The sequence below is a fragment of the Physeter macrocephalus genome, chromosome 4, assembly GCF_002837175.3.
Source record: "Physeter macrocephalus isolate SW-GA chromosome 4, ASM283717v5, whole genome shotgun sequence".
Lineage (NCBI taxonomy): Eukaryota > Metazoa > Chordata > Mammalia > Artiodactyla > Physeteridae > Physeter > Physeter macrocephalus.
Genome location: NC_041217.1, coordinates 15135444 through 15152767, shown reverse-complemented (window position 1 = coordinate 15152767; position 17324 = coordinate 15135444). Strand labels below are relative to the sequence as shown.

The 17324-nt window shown below is 38.2% G+C and overlaps 1 protein-coding gene across 1 annotated transcript in view; it reads left to right on the top strand.

Moving 5' to 3' along the window:
• USH2A (usherin) overlaps positions 1–17324 on the top strand; it is an 829367-nt gene that overhangs the window by 233606 nt on the left and 578437 nt on the right. Inside the window, exon 20 of the mRNA XM_028488076.1 lies at positions 10684–10914. Within this exon, the coding sequence (XP_028343877.1) occupies positions 10684–10914 (231 nt within the window). The remainder of the gene's footprint in view (positions 1–10683; positions 10915–17324) is intronic.

Below are 17324 nucleotides of genomic sequence, written 5' to 3'. Positions count from 1 at the left end.
GGCTGGGCCCGTGAGCCATGGCCGCTGAGCCTGCGCGTCCGGAGCCTGTGCTCCGCAACGGGAGAGGCCGCGACAGTGAGAGGCCCGCGTACCGCGAAAAAATAAATAAATAAATAAATAAATATAATCACCTGCATATAGAAGGAGCCGAAACTATGGATGATAATGTATTAGTGAAGGCAGAGAAAATACAAAATAAAAGTTTACATCTCAGTGAATGCTCACATTTTGGGAGGAAGATGAAAGGAGGAATAAACGGAACAGAGATGTGGTCAGAGTTAGAAAAAGAACCTAGAAAAAGCAGTATCCAAAAAATCAAGGGGAGAGAGAATTCTAGAAGGAGAATGTTGTCAGTAGGGTCACATGCTGTAGGGAAAGTAGGAAAAATGTAAACCACAAGGAACGTGGGATCACTGTTGACTCTCTGGGCAGCACTCTGATAAACATGGTTAGAGCAGAAGCTGGAAGGTAAAAAATTAAACAGTTGCAGGAGAAGATGGGATAGTAAATTTTAAATGTGTAGTTTTTTGTCCTTTGCCAAAATGTTCCTTCTACTCAATTTCCATTAAAAACAATACATTAACTTTGTTCACATGTGAAATCCTTTCTTTTCTGAAGGAAAAATTATTTTAGCGTTCTTCTGGGAAAATTTTTATTTCTTTATCCCTTAATTTATTTTGTCAGAACTCTCTGACTCTTCATCTGCCAAGCAGGGAATAAAGTCACTTACATGACAAAAGTATAAAAAAGTAATTTTTGCTTGCCACTTGATTTATTATAAAATATACCGTTTTCAGGGGTGTTTGGATCACGGAGAATGGACCTGTTTTTATTAGAATACAAAGAAAACCCCAGCAATTACAGATCCGATATCCTTCTTGCCTCCTTTGTTTTTAATAGGTGAATAAGGTTGTTTTTCTAAAATTTTCCTAGGATTAAACCTCTGTGCGTAACTGATAGATATTAAGTCATAGAAATAAACAGTGAGAAGGTCAATCCTTCTGAATGGTCAACAGGTTTGCTGACCATTGTAGGAAAGGAATAAAAGTTAAGTTGCAGCTATGATTCTTCCTGCTCTGTTTCTTCTAGTAATAAAGTTATAATTTGGCGGGCATATATTGCTCCAGTGAATTCTAATGGATTTGTGAGAAATTTAACTCAAGTCTAAATGTAGTTCATGTGAGTGAAGTGTCAGGAATCAGAAGAAGCCAGCGACCATTTAAAAATTTGGAAGAAGAGCACCCAAAATTAGAAGTAGTAGCCTTTTTGAAGCACTGACTCACTTAAACATGTTTTTTTCCCTTAAATCTCAGTCACAGAAACCAAAAAGATACTTGTAAAGATGTATGTTTCATTAAAAAGCTGGAGAATTATAATTTGCTCTCTTTGAAGTATGTTTTCAGTTAGATATTATTAGAATTACACATTTCGTCCAGAATATTTATTGCTTTACTCCTTTAGTTTTGGTGCCCATAACAAAGTCTGAGAGCTGATGTGAGAGAGGTATTCTCCCAGGAGCGGCTGCATCTCCATTGCAGAATCTTCAGGAAACTGTCATGGGTGGCTTTGGAGTTGCTTCTGGGTGTATAAGGGTCATAAGCTGATGGACTGGGCACCCTTCTTATACTTTTCTTGAAGATTACCCTTTTAATCTCATAACTTTGTACATTTCCACCCTTTGTGAATTAAGTACAAATTAAACCTTCCTTCAGAGAAATTCCTTTTGGAGATACATTCCTGGAGGAACAATGTCCTATTTCCTTTACCTGTCATAAATTGACCTCTACACTACAAGCTTAGAAGTGCCCATCCCCCATTAAGCAAGTAATTAGTGGTGCATTAAGATTTTTGTCTGAATCCGAAGTAGAATGTATGTTTGCGGCTGGGTTGAAAATACACATTGTTTTGTATGCAGGTACATAAGTCTTTTCATTGTGAATAGGACCCAGAGTGATTAAACAAGCACTCTTAATATGTTAATTTATAATTTTAATTACAACAATCTTGTATATATAGTCATTAGTGAATACTAATATAAATATTTTTCTATCTTTTTATTCATAATGCATAAACCAATCATCCAGTTACTTCTCTGAGGTTGCCTGGTTTTGTTTCATAATACAATCTTTGTTCTTAGTTATGAATGCATTTTGTTCGTTCCTGTCTTGAATAATCCCTCATTAAGCTAGTCACTTTCTGCTCCATGCTAAAAAGGAAAAATTATCATGCAAATGTGGCATGCCATATTAAAAAGCACATTACCAAACACTTTTGTTGCTGTCCTTCAATTAGTTTCCCTTCTTTGAATTTAATTCCATTTGTTGTTAAACTACCGACTTGATGTATGGACTCATGAATCTCAGGCTGCTGCCAGGAAAGTGGGGAAAAAAAAAAAATCAAAGCCTCTTCGAAGAGCTGCAGAGGCGAGCTGAAATGAATTTGCTTCACCTTTGACAGGAACACTTGAACAGCAGTGAAATCCTCTGCGGATTCAACTTGGCTAATTATCCAATTATTTATTTCAAGAATAAAGGCACTGTTTTACAATTAGAGCAGTGTAAGTCAATCTGAGAAATTTGGTAATGATAGATGACTTAAGTCACTTCTAAGATAAACAGTATCTGTGCACACTTGTCTCACCCAGTCTTTTCAGGCAGCAGTTCTCACGTCTTAGCATCAGGGAAATCCTGAGTACGCGGAAGGGTTGGTTTTGTTTGTTTTGCTCTTTCGACAACAGAAATTATTTTGCCCTTCTAACCACCGTGTCAAATTTCCGTGGCTCTCAGGCAGTGTTGAAGTTGTATTTCTCTTGATTAAAAGCTTTTGGTTCAAAGCAATACTTTTTAATTGCCTAATGATATAAGTCAGTTCTTAGGAAAGAACCGCACATTTAGGAGTTCATTTGCAATATAACTGAAAAATTCATTGCATGGCAGTAAAACAATTTACTGTTAATTACAAGGAGAAGAATTTGCTGTAGCATGCTCACAGATTGCCATGAATCATGCAGCACTCCTAGAGATTTATAACAGATGTGTAAGTGGGATGAATTAGCAGGGTTTAATAACAGAGACACAAATCATGCAGACTTCAAGGAGCTTTAATTGATATACTAGAATGTGACGGGCATGAATCACTCAGCCATTCAACAGCACAGTAACATATGGTCAGCTCAATATGCTGCATCTGAAATCGGTTGGTGAGTCGTTGGTTGTCCCATATGGTGGAAGCAATATATTTTTCATGATTCAAAAAAATACATCCTTGTTTTTAAAGAAATATGATGGCAAAGCATGTTTGTTATTGAACTTGAATGCCAAACTGGGGTTTTTTATAATGATTTTGACATGGCAGCTTCCCCAAATATAGAGCGGCTACTACTTGTAATACCAGATCGTTGGAGACATTATGAGAACCAGATTGGTGCTTGTTGGCAGGCTTGATCCACAGCAAAGCCTACAGAAGAGCTCAGCTGACAAGAGCTGCAATTGTTAGGGAAATCCTTCAGACTCCGATAAAGCGAAACCAAGTGAAAAGGATGATGTCAGTTTCAGAGAAGTTCAGGAATGCCCAGATTTCCAAAGAGAATAGCGTGAACTGTATGAGAGACCCTTACTTAGCAGGGTAGAAAAGTGGCCGTGATAGCACCATGACCCCAATTGTAACAATTGGACACAACATTTAAAAAAATCAACCTCTTAATTAAAGGTTCAGTCCTCCAGGAGCATCCTAAAAGAAATCGTGGCGGACCAGTGCGTCAGTGGTAGCACCAATCCCATGTTATTCCTGAAGGATTATTTCAGTGTAGGAAAACAGGTAATCCTGGTGCAGACCACCAGCTGGTAGCATGCAACATCTTTGTATGGAAACTGGGATCTGGCAGCTTTCGACAAAGCTTTTGTAGCTTTAGTAAACCTGACAGACTTGAAAAGGGAATATTTCAGCCTTAGAACTGTGGCTGCCAGAATTTAATGTCAACAATTAAAATTTATTTTGATCCTTACCTACTGTTTATTACTGTTTGTATACACAACAGACCTTAGTAATACAGAGATGCACTATTAGATGGAATTACCATCTGTTCAGAGTGAAATGCTGGCATCTGTCTTAGATGCTAAAACTAAAATGATATTATTTCTAACAAAACAAAATTAACTGCTTTTTGCTCACCCACTTTAATGTTGAAGGTGTGATGCACCCAAGGTAAAGGCTTGTTGATACACTATGTAATGACCTCTGTTGCCAGGTCTGTATTTAGATATGTGACTTTCACGGGGCCTCTGTTGACCTTTTTGGCATGGCAGGAATCACACGTTTTAAAGCACCATTTTAGTTTTCCGATGTATTAACTATAGTAAGGCATTAAAACAACACAATTAAAATGTGTAAGAATTGAACTAGGAAGACTACTGTGTGCAAAATATTTTGATAGATGCGCCCTAAATAAATGCAAGGGGAAAAAATTAAATAGACAAAAATTCATCTGAACAGAGTTGCCATACACCCACAGCTTTAGGAAAAAATAAACTGTTATCTTCTCTGTTGGACTATTTCTAATTTTCTCCTACACTGACATATAGGAAAGATTTATATTCAGCATCCCCTCCTTTATTTTTTTTTTGTTTTTCTTTTTGTTTTTTTTTTTTTTTGCAGTACGCGGGCCTCTCACTGCTGTGACCTCTCCCGTTGTGGAGCACAGGCTCCGGACACGCAGGCCCACGGGCCCAGCCGCTCCGCGGCATATGGGATCTTCCCGGAACGGGGCACAAACCCGTGTCCCCTGCATCGGCAGGCGGATTCTCAACCACTGCGCCACCAGGGAAGCCCCCCCTCCTTTATTTTAAGCCTAAGTATCCTATGAAAAAAGATCTCTAACTTGTAGAAGTTAGAGAATTTGGAGTATCAAGGACAATGGTAGTTTCCATACTGATGCTGGATCCGTGACGCTACTTTCTGAGAAGCCCGACTTCAGTTCTATATATCACAAAATAATAAATTTTGTCACACCAACGTTTAATGCATGTACACAGTACATTAACTGTAACTGTAGTACATTTATTTGTGCTAGAGGAGACTTGAAGATGATTAAAAAATCAATACTTTTCTGTCAGAGAAGCAAGTGTTACCATGCATTTAAGTAGTTAATTGCATAAGCCCCATAAAAGCTTCAAGTTTGGGTAGCAAGGATGCCATAATTACAGTCCAAGCAACTACCTTTTATTGACAGGGGACTTTAGGGAACAGTACGTGTTGTCATCGCTGCTGCCGTATGTACAGTTCAGAAATCACGGCTCCTCACACTGTTTATGTGTTGGATGTGAGGTGCGTGCAAATTATTGATGATCACCTGCGTGACAGCTGGTTAAGGTAGTGTTTGTTCATCAAGGAGGTGATTCCCCTTAAATTGTCTAAAAGCACTGCTTTCTGGCCTTGTTTATATCATAGAACACACAGGAAAATCATAATATGTATCTGCCGTGCTGAGGTAAAGAACAGGATGGCTCAGAGCTGTGGGAGATAAGCTGGCTGGCTTCCTGGAGGGCTGAGGGGATCCATGTATCCAGCACCCCTTCTTGGTTTACAATGGAGAGGAGCTGCTTGAAAATGTTGAAGCAGAATTTTGAAACTGGAAGAGACCCTAGGCATAGTCGGGTCTGTCATGCTCTTCAATAAATGAGGTATTGCCCAGCAATTCTACCCCTGGGTACATATCTGGAAAAAATGAAAACACTAATTTGAAAAGATCCATTCACCCCAACGTTCATAGCATCATCATTACAGTTGCCAAGATATGGAAGCAACCAAGTGTCCATCAGCAGATGAATGGGTAAAGAAGATGTGGTATATATATATATATATATATATATATATATATATATATATATATACACACACACACACACACACACAATGGAATATTACTCAGCCATAAAAAAATGAAATTTGGCCATTTGCAACAACATGGATAGACTTGGAAGGTATTTCCTAAGTGAAATAAGACATACAGTATGATATCACTTGTATGTGGAATCTAAAAAATGCAACAAACTAGTGAATGTAACAACAACAACAAAAAAGAAGCAGCCTCACAGCTCTAGAGAACAAACTAGCGGTTACCAGTGGGGAGAGGGAAGGGGGAGGGGCAATATAGGGGTAAGGGATTAAGAGGTACAGACTATTATGTATACGATAAGCTACAAGGATATATCATACAACACAGGGAATATAGCCAATATTTATAGTAACCGTAACTGGAGCATAACGTCTAAAAATGGTGAATCACTCTATGGTACACCTGTAATTTATATAATATTGTACACCAACTATACTTCAATAAAAATGCTTTTTCCAAAAAATAAATGAATGAGTGAGATAATGACGAACAGAGAGGCCAAATAATGGATTAGCCAATGTTCTATAAGTAGGGTCCTAAAGAAGCAGTCTAGAACCTAAGTGTTCTCCTTTCCAGATCAGTTCCACTATATATATCTTCTCTCTTGATGGAGACTAGTAAACAAAGAAGAAAGTGGGAAAATTGATGTTGTTCTTTCCTCAGTCAGAGAATGGACTATCTAGTCCACAAGAAAGCACTGAGAAGTCTCTGAGAGTCTGAGGGGGAGAATCCTCTCCTCTTCTGGACCCTGAATGGAGAGCGCTTGCCAACTGGGAAATCATGGCTACGTGACCAACCCAGATTTTATGTTTGAGTCCTAGTCCCAGGGCCCTTTCACAGGTGTTCGGGCCTAGCAGCATTTGGCAAATCGCATTTCCTGTGACAGTTTGCATCTCTGAGAGAAAGTCAGGATCATTTTCCACTGACAAGATGCCTGAGGATGTCTCATATTAGTCTTTCTCCCCTCACACCCCTGAAATGAGGAAACGCTGTTTGTTCCTAGATTGCCGTCTTCCTAATAGTTGATGATGCTTTACAATATTGACACAGCCATGCAGTCTTCATAGACAACAAACTCTTCCTTGAAAACAGATTTGATTTTAAAGACCTGTCGGCAAGCACTTCTGCTCATTTAGTCTTCAGTTCTTATCCTAAGATGGTCAAACTCCACACTACCGTACATTTTGCAAGTGTAAATTTATGCATTATGATATGCTATTAATCAGATTATAAAATAATAAATGCTGCATAAAGAAGAATGTATATTACAGAGTGTTTGATAAAAGAATGCTTGTAAATAGAAGAGAGAGACTAGAAATTGGATTACAGAGCTAATGCAAAAAAATACAAGAGCACCGTAATTTTATTCCAAGTAGAAACAGACTTTGTATGTTGTTAGTCTTTGAAATGATGGGTATTGAAGATCCGTTTTATACTTTATGCTTATAAGAGGATTTCTAAGTAAACACAGATTCTGAATGTGGATGAATTGAATCATTTTATAATCTGTAATTCGAAAGATGCTTTATTGGCTAGTAATAATAGTGCCTCGTATTTGAATAGAAATTTGCTTCGTAAAACCTAACACAATTAGATTGTTTTTAAAAGCAGTTATTTTCAAAGTGTTCCACTGAAAATTTATCCTCATGTTGGATGGGAAAACTGAGGCATATAGGTTTGAAGTGATTTTTGTAAAATCATACAGAATTGGATAAAAAGTGAAAATTATATCTCTAGAAGTCTGCAGAGACTTTCGCATTACTCCATATCGTCTCTTAATTTACTGTTTTGTGATGAACAAATTTATACCTATAATCCCTTCACTTTGATGATCTGAGCCATAATCTTTAATTCACCTGTCTCTTAGTGAGTCTGTGTTTGTCTGTATGTGTTTAATAGTTCAGGAGTATCAGTTTTTCTTATCATTATTCTACTTGTGAATGTATGTGAGACCAGTCTCATTTAACTGACTGAAAGTTCCCCTCTGGTCTTAGGGGAACTCTGAAGATAATGACTGAGTAGGTACTCACCCTTTCAAGTGGGCTGGGTTGACTCACAAGTGAAACTGTAACAGACCAGCTGAGAGTTGTTTGTTGTTTTTTTAAGCAAGTGAATAAAATACACACACACACACACACACACACACACACATATGTATATTCTAGTTCCACTCATTCTCTGTGGTTGACTTCCTAAGAATGGTGTAATTGCTCAGCAGAGCAATTCCCCTGTGAATCTAGAAGTGCTCCACTACTTGTTAGCGTTTAAATAGTCAACATTAATTTTAGTGGATTCTCAATGCATAAGTGTCCTTATTGATTATCATCATTTTGTCATATTTTAAAAATTGCATGCTCTCACTTTCAGTAGACATTAAATCAAACAAAACCAACAAACAAACCTACTGAGTTTCTGGAATTCCTTGTATTTTGTTTTGTTTGACTCTGAGATTATATTCCTGACTCAGAAGTGATTTTCGATGATGTATCAATGGGGAAAGGATTCTGAATACAATAGTGGTACAAATCTTCATTATCCCCATCCAGCTGGGTGATTGGAGTAAAGTAAAAGAGTATCAGATGTCAAACAAATGCGACCTTGAGAAAGTAGCTGCTTTTAAATAAGAATAGATTTGTTTTCTACATCTGTGACTTTATTTCTGTTTTGTAAACAAGTTCATTTGTGTCTTTTTACGATTCCACATACAAGCGATATCATATGATATTTGGATATCACTGGAATAGATGGTATTCTTCAAACTAAAAAGTTCAAGTCTTTGTGTGCCAGATCAGTAGGGAATCTTAAGTGGAATACAGGAAAGTAACAGAAAAGCTTAAAATTCCTATTGTCTGCTCCTAAGTGGAAAATTTTAAACAAATGAAAAAGATATAATCGGTCCTCCATTACTTGCTTCTCTGACCCCAAGACTCAGAAATCTTTGACAGTCCTCCTTCCCCAGTTAAGCTAAGAGCCAATGATGGCTTCCTGAAATTTTACAAAGATGGAACTCCAAACTCTGGAGATGATCTTAGTGGGAGAAGAAATTTCTGCATGGCTTAGCTTTTTATTTTGTTTTGGATTATTTTGAAGAGGGATCATAGCTTGTAGAATGAAATCTTTGAGAACCCAGCGTTTAGCTAATTTTTGGCAAAGAATACTAAAGGAAATCATGCATAAAACTTACAGATACGTATATATAAGAATAAAAATATCACATGGCTCACAGTGGCTGAAGATGAACAGGATTGTTTATTATCTTTCTAAGTTGATGAACTTTTTACTCACTGCCCTCTCTTCTTTACTAAAAATGAAAATAGAATCACAGTGAATTGTTTCTCTTTGGAAAGCTGGCCAAGCTTTCTAGAAAGTAACAAATGGTCATTGTTCAAAGCTGATTTAAGGTGAATTGCCTTTCTTGGTTTAAGAATATTAGTTTCTGTATTCACACCATTTTATCTTACATTTACTGAAACAGGCAAAAACTTTGTGTCTGCACAAGGCTGTGTTAACACAGGTGTAAGTTAAGATCCACAGCCTTAGTCTGGGTCCTCAATAAATTGACTTGGCGATTATGACATGTGTTCCTTTCTTCACTTTCACCCCTCAAACCCAGCTGACACACTTCGAGTGGATATGAATCTCATCCTACAAACCCAACTGCTTAAGAAAATGAAAATCGAAACAGGTCTTCATTTTCAACAACTCAGTTGTTAATCAGATCTGTTTCCAGTAGGTTTTAGGGGAAGTCTCAGAGCTGTCACTCCTGGGGTTTCCCAGGAGGCTCCAAAGAAATGCCAGTGTCCCTGGACCTCAAGGCGTGCCGTGGCCCCAGTGTGCGTGTGAGCCCTGGGCCCTCACTGCCCAAGGCTCAGGCCACTGCTGGGAGTGCTGTGGTCACTCCAGGGCCCCCGAGTCTGTCTGAGTCTGTTGTCCTGGACAGGAGTTTGCAAACTGCTGAGATCACAGGCTCGTTCTTTCCTGTGGGTGCTTTGTTTGGCTTTCAGAGTGGTGTTTGTTTTTTTTGTTTGTTTTAATTGAGACCAGTAGCTAAGCTCTAAAAATCAGAAAATTATACATAAAATGACTTTTTTTTTAACAAAATAAAAGATTTGACAACATTGGGTTGTCATTCCTGAATCATCCGTGGGCTGGCGCGAATTAGTGACTGTTCAGCCCCGCCCTGCTCACTGGTTTTTCTCAAACCCCACTTTCTCTTGTCTCCCTAACTAGCCCATTTCACCCATTTCCTTTTCCTGCTTGGCCTCTGTGAATTGCAGCCCTGACTCGATACCATGTTAAGACAAGGGACTCTGCCCTTTGTGATCAGTAGCCGCTAGCTTGGTAGTCACCGGCTGCAGGATTCACAAGGGATCTTGTAGCTCCTGGGTAGGGCAGGGGTATTCTCTAGAAAATGGAGAAGCCATGAGCCATTAGAGACCAACAGGCACAGAAGCTAGAGCAATGACGCATCTGCCCGGTAAAGGGAATCTGGGTGGTGCTCCAACAGACTATAATATATAGTATCTGTCAGGTGGCAAGAAAGAATAGAGAAATTATTTGTAAGGAAAAACTTTGTTTAATGATAAAAGCGTATTCATTAGCCATTTAAATTTTGTTTAGTCACATTTAATATTAACTCTGTGTTTTCAGTTCCTAGACCATAGAAATACTGGAGGCCATAATTGATTTGATTTTGAGTGTAATGTACATAGGTGAACATATGTGTGCATATCTGTGTCTAGAGATAGGAGCCAAATTCTTGAACGTAACAAGGGTTTTCTAATATTTAGCACCAGCCCAACTGAGGCCACCTCTGGTTGAAGAAATCAACAGTACAACCATCCATCTTAGGTGGCAGGCACCTGAAGAACAGAATGGACCCTCTCCTACATATCAGCTGGAAAGGAGACAGGCAGCTCTACCAGCTCCATGGGCCACAATGATGAAAGGAACGCGTTTCATAGGAAATGGATATTATAAATTTCCCAGTTCCACTCACCCAGTCAATACAGACTTTACCGGTAAGTGTGCTTGACATCACTTTCTTTACGAGGCACTAAGCCCTGGGGTGTTTTTAATGCTTTTGATATGTCTTTACAATGAATTTTTACTACACCTGTTTATAGAGATACTAATGTAGCCCTTTTATAACTTTAGCTTGATTCTGTCGACATATTTATCTCTTCAGTATTCTGAAAAAAAAAAGTGGGGTAAGTGGAGGAAAGAAAAGAAAAAATATATAATAGATGTGAAAAGGCAGTGGTGGTTTTTTTGGTTTTTTTTTCTTTTGCCCACATTACGTGGCATGCGGGATCTTAGTTCCCGACTAGGGATCGAACTCGTGCCCCCTGCAGTGGAAGCACTGAGTCTGAACCACTGGACCACAAGGGAAGTCCCTGAAAAGGCAGTCTTATTGGATCAAAGTATGTGCTGGAAATGACTCTTGGACGCTATTTACCAGAATGTATTCCTCACTTCCTTTGTGGAGAAGAGTTCTGTGGGCAAACGAGTTTGAGAAATGCGCCCATGCTATTGGAGGTTCTCAGTACACATCAGCTTATTCCAGTCTCTGAAAAGAATTATAAGAAAACTATTTAACTTTGTTTAACTATTCCTAACACTTATTTGATGTAACATTTTTCTTTCTTTCTTTTTTTTTTTTTTTTTTTTTTTTTTTTTTGCGGTACGCGGGCCTCTCACTGTTGTGGCCTCTCCCGTTGCGGAGCACAGGCTCCGGACGCGCAGGCTCAGCGGCCATGGCTCACGGGCCCAGCCGCTCCGCGGCATGTGGGATCTTCCCAGACCGGGGCACGAACCCGCGTCCTCTGCATCGGCAGGCGGACTCTCAACCACTGCGCCACCAGGGAAGCCCACTTTTTTCTTTTTAAAGTGTAAAAACTGTTAATACCGCATGTTCTATGGAGAGCATTATGGGAAAAAGTAATTTCAGGGAAAGCATACCTTCTATGCGTCAGGAGTAGAGTAAGGCAAGTGAGGCACAAAATTTAAAGGCACCAAAACCTCAGTAATCCATGTAAATAATATTTTAATACAATATTTTTAAAATAAAAATCAATGCAAAAAAATCCCCAGTAAAATATAAAAATTTTAAATAAAGACAGGATCCAATCCTCACTGTGTGAGCCAACCTCACATGTCTCACTCAATTTCTGGTCTGATTGGTATTACAATATTCTGGAAGTCCAGTTATCTCAATGAATTACAGTTTTTAAAAGCACTATTTCACTACAGACATAGAAAACTAATTATTCATGATACATACTTTATTTCCCATTAAAAAAATTTTTAAGTATATAATATGTGTTACTCTGTAAACTCTTAATGATATTAATTTAATCAATGAGAAAGTCATTTTGGAGCAAATAGCTAGTCTTTCCAATGCTGCATATGTTGAGGACAATGAAATGGAATTTGAACTATAAAACGTAGCTTACATATTTTATTTTTACTTAAAATGGTAAATAGTTTGCTTTTAAGTGAGGCTGGCTGCTGATGTATGTTTGTAATGAATCATGATTATGTTCTAACTGTGATATATTAAGATTAATGCACGCTTAACCACTGGACTAGTATATCCAACTCCTCACGAAGTATTAGAAATTCAACCACTGAGCTCCCCTAAAACGCTCAACTTCTGCTTAATATTCGTAAAAGTCAAAGAAAGGAAAGAAAAGAAAACATAGGTATCTGGGAAAGAACCTATGGATAAAAAGTCAAAGACTTTTTCTCAAATGGAACTAGAACTGACTTCCTGGTCCAACATTTGGCTTGTGATGTGTTTCTTCGAGGAAACAGCCTTCGTTTCCATTCATCTGGGTCTCGCTGCGGCAGGCATGTCACCTCGGATTTGCTGGCTAGCCAGCAGACAGGTTTTTGATGGGATCACCTACTGTTGTTGCCGTGAAAGATAGAGTGGCCCGTCGGCTGTTAATAAATTTACTCGTCTGCGCTGTCTCCCTAGCCGGCCTCGGACCCCGAGGTGCAAGGGCTAGGGGCAGATGCAGGGTCTGGGAAGTTTTCCAAATTCCTCTTTAAGAAAGTTAGGCCGTAAACACTGGCCTCACTAAGCAGGATCCTTCTGTCTATAACAAAGCCTCCAGCTGCACAGAAAATGTGTTTGGAGTCCACAGCATTTGAAAGACAAGACAGGGAGATCCCTGTTTTGGCTTGAACGACTCCCTAGAGCTTTGGCAATTCCTGGAGAATAAGCAGTTCTTCTGCATTCAGGCATGTTCTGGGGCCTCGCTAGCTCCTTTTTATGAGAAGCTTGGCTTACTTTCAAGTCTCTCTTAACTGTTAAAGTAACCAGGTCTCCATCAAGTTATTGGTTTGACCCTTTGGCTCACCTGGCAGATTCGGCTGGATACTTTTATTGAGCCAGGTTTTGGTTTAACTAAATTTCCCCAATTAACGAACCAGGACAAGTTTACAAAACCAACTCAATCAATAGTTTTCCTTCAAATTGGATCTTCTTATGTAGAAAGGTAAATGTATTATTAGCATCATGCACTTGTTTTACTTGTATATTCTTTCATCCAATCCCTCTACAGCATTGGAAGGTAGATATTTTTCCCCTCATGGAACATGAGGAAGTGAGGTTCCAATAACTGGCTCCCACATGGTGCCACAGCTACTGAATTTTAGAGGTGAAATGTGAATTTGGAAGCTTCTGGTTCAAAAGCTGGTGCTTTGCCACAGAGCGGGAGGGATAATTCCGTGGACAGTTGTTTGGAAGTTGTGGAATAATAAGTATCAAAGTTATACATGAGGATGGAAGATGAAATAATGATCACCCAAATAAACCTTACTCAGCACTGCTAAACTTTTTCGATTTGTCTTTCAGTTTTTGGCTTTTCAGGTAACAAACAGAAATAGTATTGGCATTATTTATTACTTGCATCTCCAAAGACATCTGGGGATAAGATTTTTTTTTCCGTAGCAATTAATTCTAGAGTGTGCCTAAAGCTAGATTTTTAACATCAAACAAAATTATTTTAAATGGGCTGAAGTGCTGTGTGTCAAACAGTGCTTTCAACTCACATTCCTATAAATTTCATGCAGTTTTTATATTCTAAGGCAAATTTAATGAGCAAATCTTGATCATCTCTAAGATGACAAATTATATTTAAAAAGTGAATAATTATAAGAAGAACTAAGATATATTTTATTTTGATTCATTTCAGAATCTCAAACTCTAACTAAAAATGATTCCTGAGATATGAATGGAGATATCAAATGATTCAAAAACAAATATACAGTGATGTGTATTATTATACATATTTTATGTCAGGAAAAAATGTGAGGGTTCACCCATCAATGACAGGATTTGTAAATACATTCATTCCGTGGTCATAGCAATATGTTGAAAGTCTAGGTATAAACTATCTCATTATTACAGTTCAAGAAAGGGATCTCTCATATAACTCCCCCCTCTTCCATATTTGCTTTAAATATTTTACCTCATATGATAGAATGAAAACAATTCAAACATATGAATATATATCTATGTTGCTTACTGTATAAATCAGTAAGCTTAGTATTATAAATGAACTCTGTCAAAATCTACTTTGGGGCCGAAAAATGAACCAGATGAATATTCTGTAGGATCTACGTTTGATCTCTTTTCCTTTCTGATACAAGTGTTCTTTCAAAAATCTAATTTCCAGGGCTTCCCTGGTGGCGCAGTGGTTGCGCGTCCGCCTGCCGATGCAGGGGAACCGGGTTCGTGCCCCGGTTTGGGAGGATCCCACGTGCCGCGGAGCGGCTGGGCCCGTGAGCCATGGCCACTGGGCCTGCGCGTCCGGAGCCTGTGCTCCGCAACGGGAGAGGCCACAACAGTGTGAGGCCCGCGTACCACAAAAAAAAAAAAAAAAAAAAAAAATCTAATTTCCAGGAAGGGTGTATTATCAGTCATTTACATCATAGTATAAATAACTCCCCCATTTCTTTATGATTAAGGGTGAGGGCTTTGGGAACAGACTGACAGGAGTTTCAGATCTATGCCCCATTATTTATTAGTTAAATGTAATTAGACAAACCACTTAATGACTTGTGTGCCTCTGTTTCCTTTTCTTTCAAATTGGCATAATAATACTACTTACAATATTGATATCTAGCAGGTGGATAAGGATTAAAGGAGATAGCTCACCTAATGAACGTTGCACAGTATATGCCACACAGATTACTTTATGGTCTTTAAACATTAGCTATCAGCTATCACTCATTGAACAAATATTTATTAAGTGCCTACTATGAGACAGGAGATTTTCTAAAAGTCTTCTGCAATTCATAAAATCAACATTCTATTAATTCATCTGCTGCTGCACATACAAGATATGTTTGCCTAAATGTTGTATGTGGGGTACGAGTAATATGCAATTTCTATATTAAAATGTGATATTTAATTTTGTTATTGAAAACAGTTAAATTAATGTACCTAGTGTTGAGACACTAGATAAACTACTTTCCTCTGGGACTAATCATGCTCATCTGTTGAACTGAGGCTTGTACTGAATGGCCAATTCCTTTAACTTCTAAAATTCCAAATCAGTTAGCATAGGTTATTTAAGTAGCCTCAAAAATTCAAAATAGAAGTTATCACCAAGGCATCTGTGAGTTTAAAAACACTTAGATTTTTAATTGTTTTATGATTCTTTCATATAATATATTCACAGTTTAAGATTTACAGAAATGTAAGCTTTCTCTCTACTAATCTGAAGAATTTATGGGGATAAGTTAACTTCTAGGCATAACTTAAGTGATATGGGGAAAATTACTCAATATAAAATGGATATTAAGTTCTTGAGTTATATCAGAGGGTATAAAGAAGACACAAGTTCAGCATAATTTCATGATCTTGGAACTAGAAAATCGTGTAAACACTCAAAATGAAATAGTCCCCTGATTACATGGGGTTAACAGTACTTTGTCCTTCCAAAACAGGAATAGCAAATAGAGCATCCCTCCCGCCTACAACAGGAAGGGGCTATCACCGTGTTTCTGGAGAGAAAGAAAAAAAAAAATTTGCTTATTATTTTCAGGAATGCAGAGTAAATCCACTTACACAAAGAATTTCGCTAGTAATCAAAGGGAACCTGGTAAAAACAGCAAACTAAAATACTGCTCAGGTTGGCATTCCAAAGGTGACCCTCTCTCTCCTCGTCACTTGTTTTTCCTAATAGCGGAAAACAGGTCCATGATCATTTGGGGGAAGGTTTGACTATTGTAGTATCCAGACGCCAATCACACCAGCCTTTTAAACTGCCTTTACTGGTGACCCTGCCCAGAAATCAGGAACTGCCTTTGCAGAGATCTTTGTAGCAACCCACTGGGGAGATGAGCACACATGTGCACCTGGATGTAATTCCCTTTTATTTGTCTTCATGCAAAATGTGATTACTGATGTTGAATATCTTGCAGATGAGAACTCTGTACACTTTCTTCATAATAATGCCGTTCAAGGACACCAAATGATTGTCTTACATTTTTGTCTCTTAGTATTTGCCTTCCCCAAAATGGCTGAACTAAAATGCCTCATGATCCAGAAATACAATTAATTACCGACCCATGAAAAGAGAAATGCAACTCCCCAAATCAATATCTTTTAAAAGCGTATATTTTACATTTTACTGTATGATATTTATGCTTTATTATTTTTGTATTATTTTTAGTGAACTGAGGCACTAAAACACTGCATTAAAGGAAAGCTGATTCTAAGCAGTTACAGTACAGGTATAAATAAGTAGGGCAAACTCCTTCAGATACACTAATTAGTAAAAGCATATTAATTCTGACCTTCAACACCCTTGGTGTCCCACTATTTGTTTTCCTCTGACTGGGAGCAAATAGTTTTGCCAGAAAGTACTTAAAAAAAAAAACACAAAACACTAAATAAAACGCCACGTCTTTTCAAAGCATATTTAAACCACAAAGTTATTTAAGCTTTGATGTTAGATTTTGGCCACAGTTATTGAAAAGCAGCTCTGTGAATCGACTATATGGCCTAGCAGTTTAACAAACAGGCAATAATGGTATAGAAAAACAAAGGCAAGAGTAAGAACACGCAACTTGAGAGCAAAGTAAAGAAGTGGGTCTTGGGCAATGCCGAGGATCCATGGGTATTTCTGATGCAACTGAATCAGAAGAGATGTGACTGTCTGGTTGAGCTCATCTTTATGGACTGAGAGGGACAAGGAGCCAAATGCGTATCTTCTTAGAATAACAGAAGTCAGACTAACCTATGATAACTAGAGATATTCAGAAATGAATATTAAGATTGTTTAGTTTTTATTACCTTTAGTAGAGAGGTCCAAGTAAGTTCTTAGGAAATGCTTTCAGATGACACTGAAGGGTGGCAGAGGACCGTGCTTTTTCCCCATTCATCAACTTCATCAGAAAGGCCAATTTACAA